At 42.0% G+C, this 27,527-nt stretch overlaps 1 protein-coding gene across 1 annotated transcript; it reads left to right on the plus strand.

Moving 5' to 3' along the window:
• Positions 1 to 27,032, plus strand: LOC133774291 (dnaJ homolog subfamily C member 30, mitochondrial-like). The gene is given in 6 exon segments (XM_062211937.1): positions 1 to 74; positions 9,960 to 10,113; positions 14,119 to 14,242; positions 17,403 to 17,551; positions 26,252 to 26,605; positions 26,607 to 27,032. Coding segments are annotated over 6 exon segments (1,170 nt in total). The 3' UTR covers positions 26,922 to 27,032.
• The last annotated feature ends 495 nt before the right edge of the window (positions 27,033 to 27,527 follow it).

Raw genomic sequence — 27,527 nt, forward strand, 5'->3', positions numbered from 1 at the left:
ATGGTGCAGCCTTTTCCAGAGGCTGTCCCAAAATGCCACTCTCCAGAGAAACTCCTAGTCATACATAGGAGTTGGTAAATAAACACCCAGCTTCCCCTGGGTGGAACAACCCAGAGCATATTCTATGCAGTCTTTCAGACACCCTCCATGAAGCAGGGAGCTTGTAGTGATAAAACTCTCTTGGCTCACATCCCCATGCCCCAGCCAGTGCTTTCTCAGAATTACTTTAATTCAAATCCTTAGGATCCATCTATGAGAGAACCCAACCTGAGACATATTTCCAAGGATTCATAGAAATTTATATTCTATCTTCCTTTCCCAAGGACTATTATCTTCCAGTTAGGACCGAGAGTCTTTTTTTAAAGATTCAATTGTTTATTTGAAAGGCAGAATTAGAGAGAGAGAGGGAGAGAGGGGGAGAGAGAGAGAGGTAGAAGAGAAAGAGAGAGAGACCCCTTTCACATGCTGGTCCTCTCCACAAATGGCTGCAACAGCCGTGGCTGGGCCAGGCCGAAGCCAGGAACATAGAACTCCATTTAGGTCTCTTACGTGGGTGGTAGGGGCCCAAGTGCTTGGCCCATCTTCCACTGCTTTCCCCAGGTGCATCAGCAAGGATCAGATTGGAAGGGGTGCAGCTGAGGCTCAATTCAGCACCCATATGGGATACCAGCATCACAGGTGGCAGCTTAACGTGGTATGCCACAACATCAGCCCCAAAGAGAGTCATTTTTACCTTCTAAGGTAACAAGTTCAGTGGAGAGCTCAATCTAGCTCTTTTGATTTCCAGCCATTTAGATGAAACAACTTCAATTCACTTGGAAGTTTCCAAAGTCTTTGAAAGCCATGAGGGTAGAGATTGAACTGAAGTAAAATCCCAGGATAGCTTCACATGGAAGACTATTTATGATCCAGTCCTTGGTAAGATGCATATACCATAAATGTTATGCCCAGGAATCACCTGTCTTAACTTAGACACTAAACAATTAGGTGGTTTTCAAAAGTCCTTGCACCTCTCTAACTTCAGTTTTCTAGTGGTGACATGCAGGTTTGGAATGGGTGCTCTCTAAGCTGCTGTCCAGCCAGCAGATTCCTTGGATCTATGATTCTAAGATCTCTGAGATCTATCATGTATCACATATACTTTTTTCCTATTTTTTTTCTTGGAAGTTGAAGTTACTAGCAGTGTCCTATCTCAGTGCTTGTTTCTGAATTCAATTTTAGTTCTGGTTCATTGAGATACAGATGGATTTTCACTGGCCAGTTTCTAAATTACAGTAGCTCATATAATATTAAAACATTCTCCTCCTAATCAAGCATAGATTGGGTGTTCCTTCCACTCAGCCACATAGAAATATTTTAATGTTCTTTGGTTACTGGACACAAGAAGAGATTACATAGAGAGTCCATGCATTTTGAACAGCCTAAATATATTGGCTGAATCTTCTTTGGTTATGTAACAGGCATCACAGAGAAGAAACAGTTTTTCAATGACAATTAAAATTCTTATCTGATATTAAAACTATTTTTGAAACCAGTTTCTTTTGAGTGGAACATGTTGATCCAAGGGAGAATCCAATACAGAACGAAGGGGAAGAAATACAAGCAACACAGAATGTAAAGAAAAATGATTAAATGTATAAATTCCACAGAGTACAGGCACACAAGATCTTGAAAAGCAGAAGAGTCAAACCAGAGTAGAAAAATGCAGGACTAGCTTGGCACAATTTGCAATATTTTAACCACAAGAATAAAAAGAGCAAATAACAGTGGCAATCAGACCAAATAGAGGGAAGAGCTGAGATTATCCAGCCACTTAGTCCACTCACAGTTGCCCTGACAATTGAACCTTTGCTTATAGCAATAGATTTAAAACAGTAAAATTACATAAAAATGAAGCAAGCAGTAATTCTTCCTGAGTTACTTCAGGGAAAGGTCTGAGGAAGACACTGGGGAGAAGTTTACAATGTAGAATGAGAGGAAGTAATAAAAGGGAGAATAAAACATGGGCAAGAGAGCTACTTTGAGCCTACTGGCTCCAAAAGAGTCTTGCTTCTTCTGCTAAACAGATTAGTTTTAGGTAAAAATCAACATCCTTCCAACCCATACTGTCTGCTAGTTCTGCTCATCTACTTGGTTCTTGGAAAGAAACCAGAGAAGCTGGATAAGAATGGCTGAAGGCCACTCTCCATGCACGTTTGGCGTCATCTTGGTGGCCCAGGAGAGTCCATGCAGTGAGTCAACGTTTGCCTTTACGGTTGGAAAAGTATAAGTTAAATGCAAAACTTCTTTACCTCCAGAATTTGACACTAAAGAGTCACACTGAGACAAGGAATAGGCCTAGAAGCAAAAGAAAAGGGGAACCAGTCTCAGGTTGAAATGGCTCTCCCAACCCGTTGTAGCAGCTCAGAATCCCCAGAGCTGCTTGGCGGCAGAGAACCAGCCCCGCAGGCAGGGCTGGCCGAAGTGATGCGTGCGGTTCACTTGAAGCTTATCAGTGTGGCTGGTTTCATGCAAAGACACTGCTAACATCTGCACAAGCAGAAAAGGAAAAATAAAACCAACAAGGGAAATCAGGAATAAGCTTTCTAATTAATCAGAAATACTGTTCCATTTCATTAATAGCTGATGAGAGTCTTCCTAGTAGAGTGGCTAACACGCACATTAAAAACAAAATCAAACAAATCTAGCTTCAACTTTTGGCTCAATTACTTAGCTATATGTTCTTAGACAAGTTATTTAATTTCTCCGAGTTTAAATTTACCTTATATGTAAAGTGAGGCTAATAATCCCTCCCTTGCAAGATTAAATAAGACAAACTTAAAGCACCCACAGAATAATGATTCATTAAAGGATATGGGTAGTAGTGGCAGGAATGACATTGATGAGTGTCTTAATATTGATCTTCTTAATTTCTGTTAGTATGACAATGTCATTTTCACATTTTTCCAATGAACATATTACCACTTTCATGTATTGAAAGACTGTTCCTATATTTTAATATTGATTTTTTCCCCCAGCTTTGCCTTAGTGGGGGAAGGAAGCTACATAAAACCCTACATTTTGGCCGGCGCCGCGGCTCACTAGCTAATCCTCCACCTGTGGCCCTGGCACACCGGGTTCTAGTCCCGGTCGGGGTGCTAGATTCTGTCCCGGTCACTCCTCTTCCTGTCCAGCTCTCTGCTGTGGCCCAGGAAGGCAGTGGAGGATGGCCCAAGTCCTTGGGCCCTGCACCAGCATGGAGACCAGGAGAAGCACCTGGCTTCTGGCTCCGGATCAGCACAGTGCGCCTGCCGCAGCAGCCACTGGGGGGTGAACCAACAGAAGGAAGACCTTTCTCTCTGTCTCTCTCTCTCTCACTGTCCACTCTGCCTGTCAAAAAAATTAAATTAAAAAAAAAACAAAAATAAAATTCTACATTTCCAGAATTCTCAGAAGATCATTATCCACTTATTTTACTTATGGATTTCTGGGTTCTAAATTTAACCATCTAAGAATGAAAGTTTTGCATGCCAAATTCAATATTCAAAGCAAGCAGAGTGAGATGGAGAGGGGGATATTTTGGTCTTCTCCTAAATGGTCTTTATGTAAGCCAACACCTGAAACAAGAAAGCACAGTGCAGTGTTACCTTATGAAAAGATTATGTACCAGATTCTAGTTATCTTTGAATATCCTAAAGAAAAAGTTAACTTTCCATTGAATGACTGTGTTCCTTTCTACAGGAAAGTAGACATGCAACATCACATAACTGGTGCCTTCCAGTAGCCAGAGTGAAAAGGAGGCTAATCCAAATCTGTGGGGTAGCTAAGTGTGTAAGAAAGAATATAGGCCTAAATAGTGGGTGACAAATAGCAACAACCCACAAAAGGATTATGGAGATTCAAGTTCCATTCTGGGAAAACATGAGATATGAAGTCGAAGATTGGAAGAGTGAGTCAGGGAGGCCTCTCCCAGGTCACGAGAACAACGGAGCATCATCCTAGGTCACACTGCCAAAGAAAGCATGAACGGCCATTAGCCCAATCCCTGGAACACAAGACTAGATGGAATCAAGCTGGCAAGCAGGCCTCACCCTGCTCAAGACAGTGCAGTGAGGAGCTGAAAACTCAGGGCCAGCCAGGCGAGGTGTTCCTCTGTACCAGCATTATTCAGGGACACGTAGAAGTGTTGCAGAGTTGTGACTGAAGCAAGACTGGCATTCCCAATGCAGAAGCAGGAGAAACAAAATACACAAAGGTACCCTGTCCCTGATTCCAAACACGAGATGGTGTAATTCAGAGCTAGCAGAATGCAAAACGCCCACAGCTGAGATGGAGCTAAGCCAGGGCAGAGACACACACTCAGATAAATGTGAGTCATCTGTGCATCCAGGCGCATCTTATACTTTCTCATTTGGGGTGTTCTTAGCAGTAAGGAGAAAGAGACATTTTGCTCTATAATCACAATCTGGAATCTAGAACATTAAGCTGCATAGTTAGTTTATGTTGACTTATGAATCTCTTTGGATGCTATTTGGCTATTCATGAAGGAAAAGAACATTTCCAACTTGCAATGTATAATGAGGCACAACTTATGCCTTCCAAATATTCTAAAAAATGAAATCATCATGGCATAGCTGAGATATACCCTTACCAGTGTTGAGTTGGTGCAGAGCTATTTGAGGGTTCAAATTGGAAAAGAAATTCTGCATACTTTCATCAAAAGGTATCATTCCAATTGCACTGTCATTTCAGAGAAATATAAGAAAATGTACATTGTGAGGCTGGGTTTTTAAAATAATGTGAGAATTTTTGTATCTAAATCAATGTTTTCTTCTCCAAAACAGTTACTTTGGGATGCTCTGTGCTACCCAGGTTGAAGTTCCAAAAGTGTAATTTCCTCCCCATTCCCAGCCCCTCTCTGAGAACCTGTGTCATCTCTGTGCAGCCTGAGGAGGTGTAGCCCTCTTTGCTGTGGCTTCATGCAGGTCACTGCTTCCAGGGACCATTAATGCGAAAGTCCAGCTGGAGTTAGATGAGGCAAGATGAAGCTCCTCCATCTCAGAATCTGCCTACTGGGAACCCAAAGTGTGACACAGGAAGTTAGAAGAGGCCTTACTACATATGGATAAAACTCAGCCATAGTAACCCAAAAAGTTCATTTAGAAGAAAATCTTCCAATTAAAAAATATTAAAAGTTGGCTTCTATCTAAATTTGAACCTAAACCTCTTATGACTGTTTTACAAGTTTTTGATTTACTAAATATCTTAAATAATTCTGACACAAAGAAGGAAAACAAAAAAAATGTCTTTAAAGTCTTGTTCTTACCTTAAAAACTGCATAAAATGTGCATTGCATTAACATGTAGTTATTTATTGTAATATTACATGATACTTTAAATAATACTACTAATTTAAGTTTTTCGACCTTTTCCTGAAATCTCCAGATAAAATCAGTAGCATCCCCACCCCCAGGAAACCTTGTCCTACAGTATGTGCGCACCTTCTCATCACTACGTATTATCCAGAAAAAAAAATTTGAAAAGAGAGGGGCAGGGAGAATGTTGAATATGAGAGAAAAACAGTGAGAAATATTACACAATGAAACTATAGTTTCATCTTGTAAGTTTGGGCCATATAGGAAGTTCCTCAGAAATCTAAATATAGACCTACCATATGACCCAGCCATCCCACTCCTGAGAATTTACCCAGACCAAAAGAAAATGAAAAAGTAATCTGTAAGCCCATGTTTATTGCAGCTCAGTTCACAATAGCTAAAATATGGAATCAACTGAGATGTCCATCAGCTGATGACTAGATAAAGAGATAATGGTATATAAAGACCACAGAATACAACTCAGCGGTTAAAAAAATAAAAAAATGAAATCTTGTCTTTCACAACAAATGGATGAAACTGGAACACTTGAATTAACCAGTCTCAAAAAGACAAGTACTACATGTTCTCCCTACGTACCTAAAAGGTAATCTATAGGAGTGAAATTGACATTTTTGAGATTCAATAATTGTTTATAGCCTTTGACTTGTTTATAGCCTTGACTATCTCATACTATTCTTTTTAAAGATTTATTTTATTTATTTGAGAAACAGAGTTACAGAGAAGTAGAGACAGAGAGAGATGTTTTCCATCCGCTGGTTCACTCCCCAGATGGCTGCAACGGCCGGAGCTATGCCAATCCGAAGGCAGGAGCCAGGAGCTTCTTCCGGATTTCCCACATGGGTGCAGGGGCCCAAGGACTTGGGCCATGTTCTACTGCTATCCCAGGCCATAGCAGAGAGCTAGATCGGAAGAGGAGTAGCCGGGACTAGAACCGAAGCCCATATGGGATGCCGGCGCTTTAGGCTAGGGCTGCACCTGCTGTACCACAGCCCCAGCCCCTGTCTCATCTACTTGTTGAGCTCTTTACTTAGCCTAGTGTTAAGCTTATGAATATAAAGTAAAATGAAAATAGATCTTTGCAGAAATTAGGAGTGGGGATAGGAAAGGGAGGAGGTAGAAGTTTGAGAGTGTGGGCAGGAGGGAGGATATGGTGGAAACCATCACTATGTTCCTGAATGTGTACATATGAAATACATGAAACTTATAAACCTTAAATAAAATTTTTTAAAATAATTTTTAAAACGTTTGGGTCATATAATCATCATTTTCTGATATATTCTAGAGTTAGGTTGAAACTTCCTGACCCCAGAGGTACAAGGGCAATAGTATGTCCTTGTCCCTTGTTTCTTTCCTAGTCTCTTTCTGCCACAGGCAGAAGGAGGGGAACAGGGTCAATTCAAGAAAACTTCACTTTGACAATCAAAAAGCTCAACGCTCACTGCCTTATTCTTCTATTCATTCTGGGAAGGCTAGCCTGGAAGTTAAAGCAACTCAGATAAAACCTATAATGCAAAAAGGAAAAAAATCATAATCCTAGAGGTAAGGTCACGTCAAGATAAAAAAGCAGAAAGTGCGAACTCTTCTGCTTTCAGTGTAACTTTATGTGTTGTATCTGAGAATGCCACAGAGTGACTGACAGCTCCGGGGACTGTTCTTACAAGTACATTACTGTAAAAGCAATTTGGCAATAAACTAATTCTTATTGAGGAAATATTTGGATAGTAGTTTCCTGTAACTTTTTTAGGGTCCAACTTTGATCTCATTTGCAATGATCTCAAGTATTTGTAAAACTCTTAAGAAGCAATGTTGGGCTTTCCAGAGTTTCTTTCACAACCCTTAAATGAAGCAGGAATAAAATATTTCTCATTACAACCTACAGTGATGAAATATTGGAATTAATGATAACATCTCTGAAAGACTAACAAAGTATAATGTAGACTTACACAAGGATGCTATTATATTCAATTACTAATCATGAATTGTATCATTTTGTGTTAGTATTTATCATTTTATATTTATAGCTTTGTTGATAATATCTTCAAAAAACTGGTAGAAAGTGAGTATTATGAAAAAGTTATGCATGAACTTTTACATTTTTGCATCAAAATAAACTCATCTTTTGTTTTCATTGTTCTGTGAATGTTTTAAAGTCCCTTTGAGCTGGTAAGTTCTGGTTCTTTGCATTGATTGATCAGACCATCATCTCTGAGTAGAAATACTAGAAGCCTGTCTGGCAGTTGTGTAATATTTAGCCAGTGCTAAATCCTAAATAATTCTGGCTCCTATGAAAAGCAGCTCATAAGAGAAGATCAGCCCCTCTACCTTTTCTCACCCACCCAGTTGGAATGCCCCTTAAGAATTTATTGATTTGCAAATGTCCCCAAACAAAGACTAAACTTGGAGTTCCAGACTAACCTAACCCTTTTTAGAAACACTCCTAATTTTAAGAAAACTTGGTGTACAACATTTATTCTTACATATCTATCAAATTTATGAAATAAAATTCTAATGGCCATCCTTGTGAATGAGTAGAGAAGGCTTCTATCTCACCACCTTTCAGCAGGAATAGAAGGAAAGAGAATCACCCCATGGGTTTTAAAAACTACTCAGGCCAAGATCACCAAATGCAATGAGTGATCCTTAATTGCATCTAACATATAAAACAAACTAAGAAGATTATTCTAGGGATGACTAAGAAAACTTGAATATGAACTATAGAAAATATTGTATCAATATTAAATCCCTTAAGTATGAAAATGCCATTGAAGAAATGTAGGAAAATATTCCTCTAGGTAATACACACCTACTCATTGAGGAATGGATGTTAAACTGTCATTTTTCACCTACTTATATTCCAGTGGTTTTTCTGATAATTGCTCTTGAATTACAAATACTCCTGAAAACTTTTGTTATTTTGAGACCTTAAAAAAACTGGAATCTGATACCAAGAGGAACAGAATATCTGTCAACAAATTTGAGTGAAATACTTAAAATACAAAATAAAGTCTTTGCACTAACATTTTGGATTCATGGCAGAGCGAAAGACATGGATAAAGAGAAGTCAGTCTAGAAAAGTCACAAAAGACTATTTTTGAGTGGCTCAAAATATATCCTTGAACTTGGATTCTGAAGAACCTAAATGACTCAGAAAAACTGAGGAGAAGATGCATAATCCAATGTCAGAATCATATTCAAAGGAAAGAGGACTCCAAGAGGTCCCTGCGACATTTCAGACAATGACTAAGAAACTGAGCCTGAAGTGAAGATGGAGAAAAAATACAGCAATTTTTTGCCAGCTGCAAAAATTTAAGTCTCTCCAAACATCCTCTCTACTTGTTACAATAAACTAACTCCGAATCCTTTTAGTTCTTTGACTGCTTTATGGCAAGAACTGTACACCTGTCAATCTTTGTCAACACAAACCAGGGAGCTACTGAATCCCTTCAGAGGCACATCCGTGTGCCATATTCTGCTCTATATTCTACATTTTCTGCCTGTTTCATTTGTGTTAAGCATTAATAATAGCTATCACTTATTGTAAACCAGTCATGTCAGGCACACTGCCAGGCATTTTATACACTGTGTATCATACCAACAATCCAACAATTTTGCTAGGCAGTAAGAATTTGTATTATGCATTTTCTATCTGGAAAAACAGAAGATTGGAGAGGCAAAACAGTGAGCCTAAATCCACCCTCAGAAGAGAGGGGCTAAGATTCACCCCTTCTCTGATGACGATGCTCTTATCCACTGAACTCAAGCTGTCTCCTGTATGAATACTTCAACTCCCAGATACTCCTGTCTTCCTGGCTGGTCTTGTTTTCAGGTAACAGATGCCAATCCGGCTTGGCACCCCACCCTTGCCCTGTGCCATGGCTGCCCATAACACTGACAGAACCCTAGAACAGCTCCCACCTTCTCACAGTTACGCATTCAGGAAATAGGAGAGACTCACCCTCCCTCTGTAGTTGAGATCCTGTGTTTAGAGGACAGAGGCAGCTGGGAGAATCAATGTCTTACCACAGGCTTCCCTTCTCCAGCTCTGCTGGCCCACAGCAGCTTCTATTAATCTTCTCCAAGTAATCAAATCCAATATGCCTTTCCGTTCTTTCAATAAGCAGACTTAATCAATGATAATTATAATTCTCTAATTAGTTTCATAATGACATTTTAATAGAACAGTATTAAATCCTTGGCACACTCGTCAATAGTCAGAAATATTTTTCCGAATAAACTCAAAATGCCTTATTTGCCCTTTCAAATTTCTGCAGTATATTTAGTATAAATTGAGTCATCAAATCAAGTTTATCCACATCACATTTTCCACTTTCTTTAAATCTCACTAAAGCATGGCCTACCTGTAGCATACATTTCTTGGCCAAATGCTCACACTTGATTAGATTCAATCATTTGTCTAAATATTTAACACTATCTTTGCCACATTACACTATCTAGTTTGCTTTTAAAAATCATTGACCTATCTATATGTTGCCACTGAATAGATACATTTTCAGTCAAATCCTTAGAGTTAATTGTATTGGACATGTGTGGGAAATATGCCTAATCCCTGCATTTTTCTTTGCAGGTCATCCTTACTCATACCTTCTGCTGAAGTGGCAGGCTTGGGTGGCTATGCTTTGTCACAAGATCCCTCTGTTCGGCCAACTCTGGTTGGATCAGAAGTGGATACTTTATCCAGTGGGAGGAAAAATGAGAGACCAATCTATACAGAGACCAAAGTATGAGAAACAGAATTAACAGGATCATAAAGGAAGCTGGTGTATAAAGAATAAGAATGGTATAGACACAAAGAGGGAGGAAATATGATAGACCATGCATACAATAGGAGATAGAGGGTGCCCAATCACCAACTTGGGTCAAAAAGGTTTGGTCCTCCTTCTCATAGATGGATATTTTGTGGGTTTCTCTGTCTTTTCTATCACTTCCCGCCCCCTTTATTTACAGGTGAGCAGAGTAACTAACATCTGTATCAGGATACAGTATAGCAGGAGGCCTGTGTAACAACAATAGAAACAGTGTTTTCAATACACCAGATGTGGTCACAGCCAGGGGAACAATCATTATAAAGAGGAAATGTTTTCATTTAAGAACAAGAATAGAAGTAGAGATTGAGATTCAAGGAATCAGCATGAATCAAGAAACAAGTGTGTAAAGGAGGTACTAATCCACAAGCTATTGCCAAGAAATATTGGTTAGTAAAAGTCAGGTCCGAGGTCATAAATTCTGCAAACGCGATCACAAGGGGAAATGCTCACTGTAAAGCAGGGAGAGCCACAGCATGGAACGTCTGGCTCACAAATTACAATGGAGACAGATATTCCAGGAAGATAAAAATCAGCTTTATAGAGTTGTCTTAAAAATAAGGTAGTATCGGCCAGCGCCGCGGCTCACTTGGCTAATCCTCCACCTGCGGCGCTGGCACCCCGGGTTCTAGTTCTGGTTGGGGCACCAGATTCTGTCCCAGTTGCTCCTCTTCCAGTCCAGCTCTCTGCTGTGGCCCGGGAAGGCAACGGAGGATGGCCCAAGTCCTTGGGCCCTGCACCCGCATGGGAGACCAGGAGGAAGTACCTGGCACCTGGCTCCAGGCTTTGGATCGGCACAGCACGCCTGCCGTAGTGGCCATTTTGGGGGTGAACCAGAGGAAGGAAGACCTTTCTCTCTGTCTCTCTCTCACTAATTCTGCCTGTCAAAAAAATTTTAAAAATAAGATTGTATCAACCAAGACTTGGATGAGCACAACTAGAATCAGAACATGAGGACAGAGGCCATGGGTTGGAGGTGAGTAGGCAAGCATGGGATTAGATGGGCTGTACTGGACAGAGGCAAATCCTGTCTCAGAGCTGACATATGGATGACATTTGCTCTGTCTGAAAGAAGGCGTGCCTCCATACTTTCCTTCAGACAGGACAAACTCAGTTCCCATGTCAGCTCTGAGATCCATCATGCTTTCTCTTCTGACTTCCCTCGGATAGTTCATGTCCATGACACTGCCTGAGTTGTCCTTTCAACATTACCTCTGATAGATTGTCTTGCTTATAATTCCTAGGATGGAGCTCCACTCTATCCAGATACATTCTCAGTAGGTAGAAGGAGGAAGGATGTCACAAGCAATTAAGAGACTTCATGCCAGCTTTGACTTAAGTACTAGAACTGTCATAAACCTGCAAGTTAGAGCCATAGGAGAGTTCATCTTCAAGGAACTGGAGAAGTTAGAGACAGAGGGATGCAGGCAGGAGGTGACAGCACATCACTGACTGTACAACTCTAGTTCACCAAAGGATAAGGGAGGGGACTGAAGCTTGGGAAGAAATGAGACTGTTCTGGGTATATATACTGTAGGCTAACAAGCAGCAAGAACCAGCAATTTACTGCTCTGCCTCTCTACAGAATAGATGGTGGCCAACATGTTTTCTTCAATGATCTTCTCGTTCAAGGATATCCTACTTTCCAAAGTAAAGAACCCATTACAAGTTTCAGTACTGACTTCAGTTTTCCCTGGGGCAGTTTTGACCACCTCTCTGATTTTTAAATGCAAATTAATTCAGCTGGACTGCTGATATGTAGTAATTTACAGTGCATTCACACCTACGCAAATTGCCCTACTCCTGTCATAGCCAGTAAAGGGAATTGGTCCCTCAGGCATTTCATACTGTGTCGTAACCAATTAACATCAAGTGCCTCATGAAATAATGTCTGGCTCAAACTTAGAGTCTATTTTATTCCATCTTTAGGGCTAGGGTGGTGTAAACCCACAAAAGGATCCCTACTGGATTTTTTGGCAAGAAGTGAGAATGTCTTCCTGAATTCCTTCTCTCTCCCAACTTTCAAACTCATGCACATAACACCACCCCCACCAATCCAAAAACATCCAGTGGAGAATTCTCTCTCCTGTGCTTCCTCAGCATGTACTGCTATTCTCTGTACCACTCAGTAAGAACTAATCCAAAAGGGAATATTTTCTGAGTAGTAACTGAGTAGTGATAATGTTGTCAATCTTCTTACAAAAATGTAGCATCTTAATATGCCTATAATGAAAGTCACTATTTCTACAAGTTAACAAATTATCGCATTATATTTTCTAAACTATCCACTGTAAATGCCTCTTCCCTCAAATGGTGACCCCCTCGATATTATGTAATCTACTCTGTAGTCAGCAAGGAAGCAAGTGACTATTCCTCCCAGCTCAGGTTTTTAAACTTATACACAATGTACACAGTAGCCCAACACACAAAAAAATTAACAAGTAATTGCAGATGTAATTATAAAACTCAATTAACTACTTAGAATAGCACAGCATGAAAAGAAGAAAAAAATTTTCATAAGTAAATATCTAGGGGCCAGTGCTGTGACACAGTAGGTTAAGCCTCCACCCACAGAGCCCACATCCTATGTAGTCTCTGGTTCTAGTCCTGGCTGCTCCACTTCCAATCCAGCTCTCTGTAAATGGCCTGGGAAAGCAGTGGAAAATGACCCAAGTGCTTGGGCCCCTGCACTCATGTGGGAGACCTGGAAGCTCCTGGCTCTGGATTGGCGCATTTGGAGAGTACAGGTGGAAGATATTTCTCTCTGTCTCTCCCTCTGTCTGTAACTCTGCCTCTCAAATACATAAAAAAAAAAAATCTTTAAAAAAAAAGCTTCTTCTATTTCTTTGTACCTACCTTAAAAACCAATCATTTTGTTTTGCCCTGTGAGACAATTCTCTATTATATAGGATGTTATATAGGATGAGGTGAGGTATTTTCTTACTCTAGAATCATAAATAAAAACCAATTATATATTTAAACTAAATTTCTTGCAAATTTGACACTTTTATTTGAATTCTAGACACTAGCTCCCAGATGTTAAATGTACTCTCCTTACTATATCTGCTTTTCCACACTATCTTACCAACATGTACAGGTGGATTCCTCCAAATTCACTGCCTTAACATATTCTATTCCCACAGAGCAGATAAAATGATTTTTTCTCCTCCAATAAAAGACTTTTCTCTCTTTTGATCAATAGAATTCATTGATTTAGAGAGTAAAAGAAAATGGAAAGCTGATTGATCTAGAATCACACAGTTTGTAGCAAGTATATATACCCTTGGAACTACCATATTTTATAACCATATACAAGTATTTTCTTAAAGCGGCAATTTATTTAGCTTGAATGATTTTCCTTTCCACCCTTCATTCATTAGGTATGGAGAACTATGTTTTCAACTATTAATCAGGATTTGTTTTGACCTTTCCCTCCATCCCCTTCCCTCAACTCTTGAAAGTGAACTCAGTGTGTAGGGTGGGCACATTGTCAATTAAAAGGAAAACAACAAGTATGCAGTCTGCAGCTTTCAGGCTATAAGGAAACTAATATTGGTAGTCAATCCTTATTGACCAAAAAGAAGTGAGGAAATGATGAAAAGAAAATTTGTGCTTCATTCCATTTCTTATAAAGAGATAGAATTCTTAAAGCTCTATGGTAATACAAAATATATGGGGAAATTACAATATATAAATAAAATTATAAAGGAAGAGATTAAAAACAACAGGGACAAGCTGGAGACAATTCTAGCACATGATTTTTTTTTTCTAAAATTAAGGAATGTTCTGATTATAGAATTGTTTTCCAAGGTAGTAGCAACAAGGGGGAAAAATTCAGAGAGAAAAGTAATGGTAAGCCACTCACTAGACAGAGCAGGGGTATGTGCTGCCCAACTTCAAGGCTATTGTATTTGTCCACAGGATGGCGCCCTCAGGAGCCATGTGGAAGGTGATCTGGCAAGACAGCAACTACAAGGAAGTGTAGGCATCCCTCTCAATCAGCTCCGGAGTGAGAAGATCAATGGCAATGTCAAGAATTATACCAGTATTTACTATTAGCAAATAATAATATAACAGATTATGCATACCATTAATCCTGAATCTGAGAAGTGAGTTCTTTTATAATTTGTGTGACTCTTCAAAAGATTATATTTAATCAATGGGAACTATTGCATATGTGATGACAGATGACACAAGCAGAAAGAGTTTAGATGAATTCCATCAACTCACTGCCTGGACTAAAGATTTTGATGCCTATCAACTCTTGGTCCAGATCCACAATAGCTTACATTTAGTAATTCTGACTCAACCTACAGGTCAACTTAACAGAGCAGATCTAAGTTATGTCATTTTAGGGAAAAGTTTTGTGGCATTTAACTCCTTAAGTAGTTTCCACCACTTAGATAACATTTTCTCAACACTCTAGAATCATTCTCACTTTATAGCATAATTAGACAATCACCCATTACAAAACTTATGGTAACTGAATGAACAAATTAATTCAAAATAGCTCAGATGTGAGCAAGATCCTGAATACAAAAGACAGCCTGAAGCACTGGGGGAATAAATCTAAAATGAAAATGCATTGAGTTACAAAGAAGATTTTAATGTGCTACCATTGCAATCTTATTCAATAACTTCATTAGACAGCTATCAGCAAGAATAAAAATTAAGATTATAAAATTTGTGGAAGCTAAGGTAAAACTGAAGTCACTAAAATAAGACAACAACAACAAAAAGTATAATGAGAAAAATTCCAGAAAGGGAAAATTCTGAAGCAAGAAATAAAATCAGATTCAATAGGGTATGATAAAAACGCCTGAGTCTGAGAAAAGGCAAACTTTGAATAGGAGCCAGAAATCCTGAAATAGAAGTGAATTGTCACAGCAACAGAATCAAAACTAAATTTGCAACATGATAGAGCGGTGTTTAGCCAGTGTTCTCTGAGATTCCTCGAGGGGAGGTGGCCATCTGCCCAGCCTTAGCAAAAGAACTATTTCATTCATCCTCTTTATCTGCACCTGTGCCCCATCTCTCTCCCTGTTTACTACCAGCTGGTCGGCTTCAGCGACCATTATTCATTGCATGGAGACAAGAGCCCTTAAGACTGGCTTTCCCAACTTGAGAGGAGATCAACAGTAGCCACAACTGTGAGTCTGGGATGCATGAAATGCAAGACATGGGTTCAGACTTTTGCACTTTCCTTGAAGCTGGTCTGTGAATATGTTCGTTTTGCTTGCTTGGCTTACTCTGTTACATCAGGGCTGCAATTTACAAAGGGCAGTGAGTGGGGGCAGTAGGGACTGTCCTTGAAGATATGGTGCTCTAATCCAGAGCGGGGAGGTTTTCAGGGTACTGTGACATTCATAGGAGCAGCACACTTGGGGAAAGAAGACTGGCTGTCCTAGAAACTTCACGAGGTCTAATTGTCTTCCTTGCTTAGGCAGATGCCTGCTGCCAGTCAATGCACGGAGTGGTGAGTAGTTCTGGAGGTTGAAAAGTGAAGCTTCAGGGCTGGGGAGCCTTTTCTCTGCCAAGGGTCATTGGATATTTATAACATCGTTCACAGGCCACACAAAATTATCAAATTAAAAATTAGCCTGTTAGAGATTTATTGAATTTTGAGTCCCGCCGGCGGTTGCCCTAGCAGGGCCAGGCCAAGTGATTTTGCAGCCTTTAAACAGCCTGTGGGCTGGACATTCCTCAGCCCCTTTCATTTGGTTTTCTGTGTTGGCCCATTAGAATCTGTCCATCAGTATTGTGGCTGTCTACAGTCTAAGCAAAACTCAGGGCCTACAATAATCCTCTATCTCTAGCCCCATCAAACTGTCATTTGCTTCTCAACAAGACTGGCAAGCGAAGTGTAAGAGAAACAAGACCAAGAGACAGGAGACTACGGGATCTGCAATCCTGCCCTCCAGAGAGATCTCATATGTTGAGGACAAATATGAAAAGGTGGGTAATGTTCAAGCTGTTGGAAGGTCAACAGACGATAGGAGAAGGAAGGAAATTTATTTCCTCAAAGTATAAGAAATAATGCAGGTGTGCTGCAGGTGGGACCAGGTTCCAGGACACTTGGTATTGTAAGTTTCCACTGAAAAAATTAAATACAGGAGGTACAAAGTTCATGACAAACAGAATTAAATAAAGTTTATATTGATGTAAAATTGTGTTGAAATCCATACATAGTTTTATCATAACATATATTTTATGTGAACAATTTTAAAACCACTTGTATAATTTTAGGGTTTCAACATTTAATTTCTTTTTAAAATACAAATAATGACATATCATTAGGGAGAAGAAAGGCAGGCAATAAAACAATTACAGGGAAACAGACTAGAATAATTGTCATTTAAAGCACATAAACAGAACTGTGAAAACAGTTATTTTTGACTTGGGCAGTGTGAACTCAAGCAAAAAAAAAAAAAAAATTGGGTGAAATGTTCCTGTTTTCCAGTGCTAGCACGACACTGTATTTATCAGTGGGGCATACAATTTCTCATCAAGTAACAGCCCTATTTGAGTTATTTATAGCAGAAAGGGCCATGAATTCTCTCATTTCTGCTTCTTATTCCCTTTATGGCCTAGCTGTGAATAAAGTATGTGCTCATCACAGCTTTTTGCTTAGTGTAAAGTGGGTCAATAATACTATCTCAAGTTTCTCATAAGTTTCGTCAAGGCCAGCTCGATTCCTTTTGCCAGGGACACAACATGGATTTTATTACTAGCCCCAATGGACTGACCCCAGTGGGGATAGGCTCAAGTCACATTGTACTTACATGAAATAGAGGGTTCTGTCGTAAGAGCCATAAGATGTTAAATGTGTACCTACTTCCCCTAACCACTGACCCTAGGAAACCTCAAATTCCCATCATTAGGGTGACCCATTTCAGCAGTCATGCTGTACCCGCAGAACACTGCCTAAGAGACTGACATGTTTCACCACTCAGATTAGTTTAACAACTTCACCAAATTGAACAGCCAGTCACCCAGAAGAACCCTGACAAAAGGGAACACAGCCTTCCCAGGCTGACCTAGTCCCGCCAAAAGTTACCTCCGTAGCTGTGACTCAGTTTCTGTATCAGCAACAAAATTCTTCTTTCAGATTAAAAGAGTTGACAACATTTCAAAGTACTGTAAAACCTAGGACTATTACAAATTAATACATTGCTAGTTTTCTTCTGTTTTTCTCTTTGTCTCAGATTTCTGTCATTATAATGAAAAGCCCAATATAAGCTACTTGCATTCAGAAAAGGAAGCTTATTTAGCTCAAAATGTTAGAGGTTCAAGAGCAAGGAGCTTGCATTGGCTCAGCTCTGGTGAAGACCTCATGACCAATGACAGACAGCAGGTGAAAGGCAAGGCAAGGCCTCACCTTTTAAAAGTCCACACCGCTTCCTGAGACAGCCACCTTGGGGGACAAGCCTCCAATCACAATAGATTCTCAAGGGACATTCAAACCACACGAAAGCCATGGAAATCCCTGTTCCCTAAAATCAAGCTCTCAAATCACAGGATGTATCAGAGTCCCCAGAAGGGCTCGTGAGTTCACAGACACCGAGCCCAAAGTCCAGTGGTTTTGATGTAGTACATCTAAGCTGGAAGCCAAGAATCTCCATTTCTAACAAGTTTCCAGGAGAACCTGACGCTGCTGGTCCAGGGACTATGAGAAGCACAACTTTAAAAGGGAAGAATGGATTTCCTGGGCCTGACTTCTACTAAAGTGTAAAAAAGAAACGAATGTGTGTTCCCAAGTACTCTGGACTTTTATATCACATCCTACGTCATAACAAATTTACTTTGTAGACTTTTAAATGTGTATGTGCCAATCAGAAAAACCCAAGTGTTTTATCAACAGCAATGGTAGCCAGTCATAAGATCTAACCCAATGAGCCTAGACCACAGAACTGACTACAAAGATGTTATTTAAAAAAATCTTTAAGCAATGGGTATCCCAAAAGGAGCTCACAGTTTAATTTATAATCCTTTGAATTTTCCTGTCCTCCAGGCAAAAGGGTTATGTAATAAGGTGACAGCCTCCAAAATATATTCATTATTCATGCATGTATTCATGCATTCCTTCAAGCAAACTTTTTGAACAACTACTTTGTGTCAAGGATCATGGTAGAGACCAGGAAAAACTCAAAGTTCATACCTCAGTCTAATATGAAAAGACAATTGTGAAACAAACTAGATATAACTACATTTGTTTAAATATTAAAGTATGTGAAGTTTTCATACTTCATTTCCTTTGATCTTCACTGGATGCCTGGAAGGTATTATTCTTGCCTTTTAAAAAAAATGAGGAACCCAAGACTCTGAGACAATTGACTTTGCCACAGTCACTCAGGTGCAACTCAAGATTTAAGATGCCAAAGCATTAGCCCTTCACTCAGCTCTGCCCTGCAGCTGTGATCCTGGATGGCATGTATGAAGTGTCAAAGAAGTGACGATGACAAGGCCAGAGGTGGTGGTATAGTGGATAAAGCTGCCACCTTTGATGCCTGCATCCCATGTGGGTACCAGTGCATGTCCTGGCTGCTGCACTTCCAATCCAGCTCCCTGCTGATGGCCTGGGAAAAGTAGCAGAGGATGGCCCAAATACATGGGCCCCTGCCACCCACGTGGGAAGCCCTGATAAAGCTGCTGGCTCCTGACTATGGCTTGGCTCAGCCCTGGCCATTGCACCCAGGCTGCAATGTCTCTCCCTGTCTCTGTGACTTTCAAATAAATTTGTTTTTTTTTTTAAGTCAAAATGACAAGGCTGCTGTCTGTCCAAGATCCTGAGGAAGAAATCAAAGTAAATCATTGTGGGAACTGATGGGGAAAAAGTTGCCTTAGCTAAGGGGAATAAAAGAAGGAAATCTGAAGTGTCCTTCTCCAAACTGCCTTGAACCAGATTTTTGATCAAATATTAAATAAAATCAGTTCTTACAAATTCACACATGTTTTACCATAAAATTCATTCAACTGCCTTACTGCCTTTTGTTGCCAATTATATTATTTTCAGCATAATAGGCAGAGAGGACACAGTTTAAATCCTCTATCAGGGGATTCTGTAGAGAAGCTGCACTTGCTGAACAATATAAAGTATATTTAATAGTATAACCCACACCTCCCCCTTCTCTGGCCTTCTAATTCTTTTTCAGTGAAAAGAAATAAAAAACAAATAAAATCCTTATTCTACCTGGTTTTCCCTTAGGATTGCATTATCTAAATCCCTCAAAAAATAAAATGAATGTTGGCCTTATGTGACCTCATACCACCCTGCTTCATTGGAAGGCAAGTTCTCCCAGAGTTCCTGAAAATAATGAGCCCAATTCTCTCTTGTGCACCAAGCAGAACAAAAATGAATGTCCTTCTGAATGCCAAGGACTCTGCAAAGTTGGGAAGAAACATAGAGACAAAGGCTGCTGAGCTGGGTTCATGCTGCTTGAGAAATTTCTGCCACCAAGGAGACTAGGATTGCTATTCAAAAGATCAGGACCTTGGAAGCCAGCCCTCTTCAGACTTGTCTGGCAGGGTAGCCATCCACCATCAACTCACACTCCCCTATTTAGGTCCAAAAGCTACAAGATTCTACAATACTGGGAACTAATGCTACAGAGGAAAGAAATTCTATATTGATCCAATAACAATCTAATCAGGCAAATAAAAGCTACTCCTGTTAGTTACTCTATAACTGCGTAAAATGATTTGGATAGTGTTACCTGGCCAAATGACTGCTCTAGGTATTCCATGCAGAATAGAGGGGCTTAGTTAAGGAGGAAGAAGCAAGGACTATGATATGAAAATACGACAAGGGCTCTTGACAAGCTCATTTATGTCATATGATATTTTTCAAAGCCTTTCAACATATTGCCTTGCCAAAGTGTAAGAATTTGAAACACCTAAAATTGCTCTCTCTCTAGAACATTCACTTGAATTAGTTTAGCATTGGTTGTGCCTCAGAATAAGGTGAGGCTTCTGAGATTCTGCTTTCATCATGTCTCTTAAACCCTGGGCCAGCTCAGCACTGGATGGAAGCAGAGCAGCTTGGAGATGCAGGCTCTAGGGAGTCAGACACTGGAGAAAGTAAAGGGTAAAAGTCAAATGCGTTTCCTCTCTCTCCTTTTTCATGTCATCCAAAGGCAGAAATCCGGGAATACAGCAGCCTTTACAGAACTCCGAAAGCTGGATCCTCTTAAAGGAACATGAAGAAAAGCACACAGCAGGGAAAACAGCACTCAAACCAAAAACAAATGTGTGTGCAATAAAGTAGACTGGGTTCATCAGTTTTATGTTCTAAAGCACTATCTTGTATGAAACATTTCAGTTTTGCAGCTGTATAAAGCAGAAGTTGCAGCTGAGATTTCTTTAATATGTCTATTCTGTTGTTCATTAGCTAACTATTATTGCCTAACAAATGACTCAAATACTTGGGGTGGTAAAACAATAATATGAAGTAATATCATAATTTCTTTGAGTCAGGAATTTTGGAGCAGCTTGGCCGAGCAGTTTTGGCCTGGAACATCTCGTGAAGTTGCAGGCAGATGGTGGCTTCAAAGGTTTCTTCTCTCATGTCTTGGGCCTTATTGGGAAGAGTTGAGCAGGGTCTGGATGAAGGGTGGCTTCTCAGGCTTCTCCATGTCTCTTCTCATGATCTCTGCATGTTGGATGCTTCAAGGTAGCCAGACTTCTTAAATGGTATTTCAGGAATCCAAAGGTTTGTATCATCAGAGAAAACCAGGTGTTAGCCAAGTCATATTTTCTTTAAGATTTATTTACTTGAGTGGTAGAATTAAAGAGAGAACAATAGACAGAGAGAGAAATCTTCCATTCACTGGTTCACTCCCTAAACGTCTGCAGTGCCTGGGGATGGGCCAGGCAGAAACTAGGAACCCAGAACTCCATCTGGATCTCCCATGTAGGTGCAGGGGTCCACATACTTAGACTATCATCTACTACCTTCCCAGGTATATTAGCAGGGAGCTGGGTTGGAAGCAGGGCAGCCAGGATTCAAACCAGCACTCCAATATGGGCTGCCAGTATCAGAAGTGGGAGCTAATTCACTGCATTACAATGCCAGCCCCACCAAGTTACGTTTTATAAACAAAGCTTGTAACCCAGACAGTGAAACTCCCTCCATTTGCTATTGATTGAGGCAGTAAGAAAAAATGCCCAAGTTGAAGGGGTGGGAACATGGATCCTGGCCTCTTAAGAAAGGAATGTTAACATCACATTGGGAGGACATGTGAATTTTCCATCTTCAGAAAATAGAATCCAGTATCTAATGGTTCTTGGAATTCTGCATGGTCTGAGTTGAAGTTCACAAATCAAGCCATTTCTGTAGACTTTGATGGGTTAGGTAGGGTCTGCACTTCTGGTTATAACTGTGTTAGCCCTCAGCATCTGATAAGGTTTGATTCTGAGTATTTGTTTGACAAGTGACTCTGGCCTAGTCATACTAGAGTTTAGTGGAAAAATGAACCAATTCACTACTGGGCTCTGGTCCTTCTCCAACTTAAGTTGTTGTGTGAGCAGGTTAACTTCCCCATGCTTTAACTAATCTGTAAAATAAAAACCATACTAGTTTCCCTTCCAATATCAAATAACTTAAGAAAATAACCCATGTAGTCATGGGTCACACAAATTCAGGGCAAAACAGGAAATCTGAAATGGTATTCTGTTATCTTATTTGCAGAATTTCAGAAATGCCATCCTGGTCTTCCACATAGGTGACAGAGGTCCAAGTACTTGAGACATCCTCTGCTGTCTTCCCAAGCATATTAACAGGAAGCTGGATCAGAAGCAGGACAATTGGAACTGGAACTGGCACTTCAATATGGAATGCCAGCATTGTTCTAAGTGACAACTAAACCCACTGCACCAGTACATCAGCCCCAAGGAATGTTGCTATGTGTCCGCTGGAATCAGCCATGGAACTGTGACCAAAGGAAATCTAGTTAGCTAATATATCCTGCTTCGAAAATCACCTTCTCCTTTAACATCAACAGCTTGCCCTGCAGTCAAGTTCTTGTATACGGACACTTCTCACTTTAGGAAGAACTTCTTTCCAAGAAGTTCTTACTCCATGTGATCTGTTTTCCTGTGTCACAGGCTCTCAAAACATAACCAGAGTCTCTCAATCCTCACATTAGTTTAGGCTTTGCTGATTCACCCGTCAGGGCAATTTCAACAGACCAGATAGAGTTGACTCTCATTGGAGAGTCTATGGTAGGGGAAAAGAGGGCCCGAAGCAGTAAATATTGTCTGCTAAAGGCACAGAAGGGAATAGTAGCAAGATATCTTAGTGCCGTTAGTTGGCCGGCGCTGTGGCTCAGTAGGCTAATCCTCCGCCTGTGGCGCCAGTACCCTGGGTTCTAGTCCCTGTTGGGGTGCCGGTTTTGTCTCAGTTGCTCCTCTTCCAGGCCAGCTCTCTGCTGTGGCCCGGGAAGGCAGTGGAGGATGGCCCAAGTGCTTGGACCCTGCACCCTCATGAGAAACCAGGAGGAAGCACCTGGCTCCTAGCTTCGGATCTGAGCAGTGCGCCGGCCGTGGCGGCCATTTGGGGGGTGAACCAACAGAAGGAAGACCTTTCTCTCTGTCTCTCTCTCACTGTCTAACTCTGCCTGTCAAGAAAAAAAAAGAACTAAATGCAAGTCAAGGCAAAAAGGCTTAGAGAGATTTTGAGTCTGCAGAGAAGGCACTAGAAGATGACCAAGTGAGAGACTTTTCAAGACAATATGTATAGCAATGAGGGTCACGGTTTGTGGATGAGTGCAGCAAAATCAAAAATACTGTGTATCCCATGAAAATGCTAGAATGGTTGTCACATAGGTGATTTTCTTTCCGATCATGAAATTAGTACATGCTTGGGAGTGGGCATGTGGTGCAGCAGTTGGGATGCTGTGTGGGAAAGACATCCCATATCAGAGTGTCTGAATACTAGTTCCATCTCTGCTTCTGAGTCTACCTTCTTGTTAATGCACATCTTGGAATGTAGCAGTTGATGGGCAAAGTGCTTGGGTTCCTGCCACTCATGTGAGAAGCTCAGACTGAATTCCTGGCTCCTGACTCCAGCCTGGCCCAGACATGGATGTTGTGGGCATTTGGGGAGTGAATCAGTGGATGGAAGATTCTCTCTCTCTCTCTCTCTCTCTCTCTCTCTCTCTCTCTCTCTCCCACTCAAATAAATAAGAATAAATAAATGAAATGTTATAAAAATAAAGTACACAGTCATATAGGACTGGTGCTATAGTGCAGTGGGTTAGGTCACTGCCTGTGATGGCAGCATCCCTTAGCCAAGTGCTAGTTCAAGTCCGAGTTGCTCTGTTTCTCATCTAGCTCCCTGCTAATATGCCTGGGAAGGCAATGGAAGATGGTCCAAGTACTTGAGCCCCTTTTCACTCATGTGGGATATCAAGATGGAGTTTCTGGTTCCTGACTTCAGCCTGGCCCAGCCCTGACTGTTGCAACCATTTTGAGAATGAACCAGCAGATGGAAGATCTCCCTCCTTCCCTCCCTCTCTCTCTCTCTCTCTCTCTCCCCCTTCCCCCCCTTCCTCCCTCCCTCTCGGTCACTCTGCTTTCAAATAAATAAAACACATCTTTTAAAAAAAGAATCATGCACCAGATAACAATATATTTTTTTTTTTGACAGGCAGAGTGGACAGTGAGAGAGAGAGACAGAGAGAAAGGTCTTCCTTTTGCCGTTGGTTCACCCTCCAATGGCTGCCGCGGTAGCGCGCTGTGGCCGGCGCACCGCGCTGTTCCGATGGCAGGAGCCAGGTGCTTCTCCTGGTCTCCCATGGGGTGCAGGACCCAAGGACTTGGGCCATCCTCCACTGCACTCCCTAGCCACAGCAGAGAGCTGGACTGGAAGAGGGGCAACCGGGACAGGATCGGTGCCCCAACCGGGACTAGAACCCGGTGTGCCGGCGCCGCAAGGCGGAGGATTAGCCTGTTGAGCCACGGCGCCGGCCCAGATAACAATATTTTGGTCAATGACAGGCCACAAACAAGAATGTGGTTTCACAAGATTCTATTAACTAGTGATATCATAGCCATATCAGTTTGTGTAAGTACACTTGATGATATTTAAACAATGATTATATTGCTTAACAATACATTTCTCAGAACCCGTCCCCATCATTAAGTGACACCTGATTGTATCTGGAAATATGAAACAATATAAAGACATTTTAATTACCTATTACCATATCCTCTATTAGCAATATGCACATGTATTTCTTCCCAGTCTTTTTCCATGTAATTACTGTATATTATTTAATATCTTGGAAGGAATTTAACTCATAAAAAGTAGAAGTACTTTCCTGTAATGTTAGATGTTCCTTTTGAGAGTTTTGAATAGCACTATATGCTTCCATAACATAGATATGTAATAACTTATTTAATCAGTAGTTTATTCTTGAAATTTTGGGTTGTTCCTAATTTGGCAGTATAACATACACAGGGATCAACCACAGTAGACAGAATTCTAAGATAGCCCGCAAGAGTCCCAGTCCCCACTGTATACAAAGTGATCCAAACACTAACCTAGTTTCCATTATAAAGAAAAATTTGCAGATATATTTAAGGTCCCAACTCAGTTGCCCTAAAACAGAAAGATTATATTGAATGACCTGACCCAATGACTTGAGCCCTTTAAATTTGGGTCTAGAAGGAAACAGAAAGTCAATGCAAAACGGGATTTGACACTCAAGAAGTTCTCTATTGCTAGAGGGGCCACATGGCTGGCAGTGTAGGTGGCTTCCAATAACTAAGAGAACTTTTAAATGACTGTCAGCAAGAAAAAAAAGCTTCAGCTGATTGCTCAAGTACCTGGGTTCCTGCTCCCATGTAGAAGACCTGGATTGTGTCTCTAGCTCCCAGCTTTGATCAGACCCAGGCCCAGTGATTGCAAGTATTTGCAAAACTGGCCAGCAAATGGGAAGGTGGTAGCTCTCTGTCTCCCAAACAGATAAATAAAAATTAAAGCTAAATTATTGGCCAGCACCGTGGCTCAACAGGCTAATCCTCTGCCTGCGGCGCCGGCACACCGGGTTCTAGTCCCGGTTGGGGCGCCAGAGTCTAGCCTGGTTGCCCCTCTTCCAGTCCAGCTCTCTGCTATGGCCCGGGAAGGCAGTGGAGGATGGCCCAAGTCCTTGGGCCCTGCACCCCATGGGAGACCAGGAGAAGCACCTGGCTCCAAGCTTCAGATCAGCGCGATGCGCCGGCTGCTGCGGCCATTGGAGGGTGAACCAACGGCAAAAAGGAAGACCTTTCTCTCTGTCTCTCTCTCTCTCTCTCTCTCTCTCACTGTCCACTCTGCCTGTAAAAAAGAAAAAAAAAAGCTAAATTATTGAATAGTCCCAATTATTGAGTATCTTTAGCCCCCAAAACACAGCACATACTCTTTTTTTTTTTTTTTGACAGGCAGAGTGGACAGTGAGAGAGAGAGACAGACAAAAAGGTTTTCCTTTGATGTTGGTTCACCCTCCAATGGCCGCTGCGGCCACCGCCCTGCGGCCGGCACACCACACTGATCTGAAGCCAGGAGCCAGGTGATGGTCCAAGAACCTGGGCTATCCTCCACTGCACTTCCGGGCCACAGCAGAGAGCTGTCCTGGAAGAGGGGCAACCGGGACAGAATCCGGTGCCCCGACCGGGACTAGAACCCAGTGTGCCGGCACCGCAGGCGGAGGATTAGCCTAGTGAGCCGCGGCGCTGGCCAGCACATACTCTTTATGGCTGAAACTATTGATAATAATTTTTCTTTTTTTCCTTTAATCATAGACATTACTATTCTTAGCCAGGTACAGAACTAAGATTAGGTATGTCTGGGTACAGGATAAAGTGCACATTTCCCAAAATTCCTTGCAGGTAAGGAAGGTCAAAAATAGCATGTGAGTAGATATGTCACTCGTGGTATCAGTAATTCTTAAAAGAGGCTTGCTCATCCCTTTTTTTTTTCCCCTTTCTGGCTAACTGAACTGTGGATGTGATCATCCTAATTCAAGCAACCATTTTGGAACATGAGGATGAAAACCACATAAAAAAGATTAAATAGAGTCCGCGGTGGTCGCGGCAGCTACTGTGGCGATTGTGGCGGACTTGGGAATTCGCTCCCAGTTCGGCGTCGATTGTGGGCCTGCGAGCGAGAACCTATTCCCGGGGCGACGGCCCGTACTCGCGCACGGCGCTCTACGAGCCTCTCGGCGTCCCCCCCACGGCCACGCAGGCTCAAATCAAGGCGGCCTACTACCGGCAGAGCTTCCTCTACCACCCGGACCGCAACTCCGGCAGCGCCGAGGCTGCCGAGCGCTTCACGCGCATCTCCCAGGCCTACCTGGTGCTGGGCAGTACCACGCTCCGTCGCAAATACGACCGCGGGCTGCTGAGCGAAGAGGACCTGCGCGGCCCGGGGGGCCCGGCCCTCCAGGACGCCCGCGGCCGACCCCAGCCCGCCCCGGCCCCCGCCGGCCGCCTCTCGGGCCCCCCACGGGGGTCGGGCAGCCCGCGGGGGCGCCGAGCGCACCATGTTCGACTTCGACGCCTTCTACCAGGCTCACTACGGGGAGCAGCTGGAGCGCAAACGGCGCTTGCGGGCCCGGCGGGAGGCCCTTCGCAAACAGCAGGAGGATCGCGCCACCAAGGGCTTCAAGTGGGACGAGGTCCGGGACACGACCTTCATTTTCCTCTTCCTCTTAGTCTTCATCATCGTCGGCTTTCGGATCTGAGCGGAGAGAGGCGGGAGGAGCCGCGGCTCCGCGGGGCCCGAGACCTTTGACCTTCCGTAGTCTACCTCGGCTTGGGGTCCCAGGAACTGAACTCCTGCTACCCCCCCCCAACCCGCCCAGCCATTCCCTCCCCGAGGGTCCAAGAAAGAGACCCCCCCAAAGTTGGAGATTCCCGGAAGTCCGGAGTGCAGGGTTTCCCCGGGTCCCTTGGGTGCCTGCTTCCCTCGGATGTTGTCAGCGACTGGACCACTTGCTCTGGCTTTATTGTGAGGCCCCGAGCAGGATTTGTCTGCCCCCCACCGAGCCGCGTGGGGGCTTCTCTGTAACCTTGAAACGTGCAATATGCCCACGCACTGGCTGCCAAAAAAATTCTGGGGTCGTAAAAAAAAAAAAAAAAAGATTAAATAATAAAATAGAAGAACTTGGGTTCTTAATTTTTATGGTGACATCATCTAAGCTTATTACTACGTATCTTCTGTCTGTGCTTACATAAAGGTTTCAACCTTTCGAATTATAAATACATGGGTACCCTATGTATGAGGATCTTGTAATCAAACAAATTATAATTATTAAAAATATATTTCCTTGCTTCTAATCTCTGCAAGA

Source organism: Lepus europaeus, chromosome 15 (genome assembly GCF_033115175.1).
Source record: "Lepus europaeus isolate LE1 chromosome 15, mLepTim1.pri, whole genome shotgun sequence".
Taxonomy (NCBI): domain Eukaryota; kingdom Metazoa; phylum Chordata; class Mammalia; order Lagomorpha; family Leporidae; genus Lepus; species Lepus europaeus.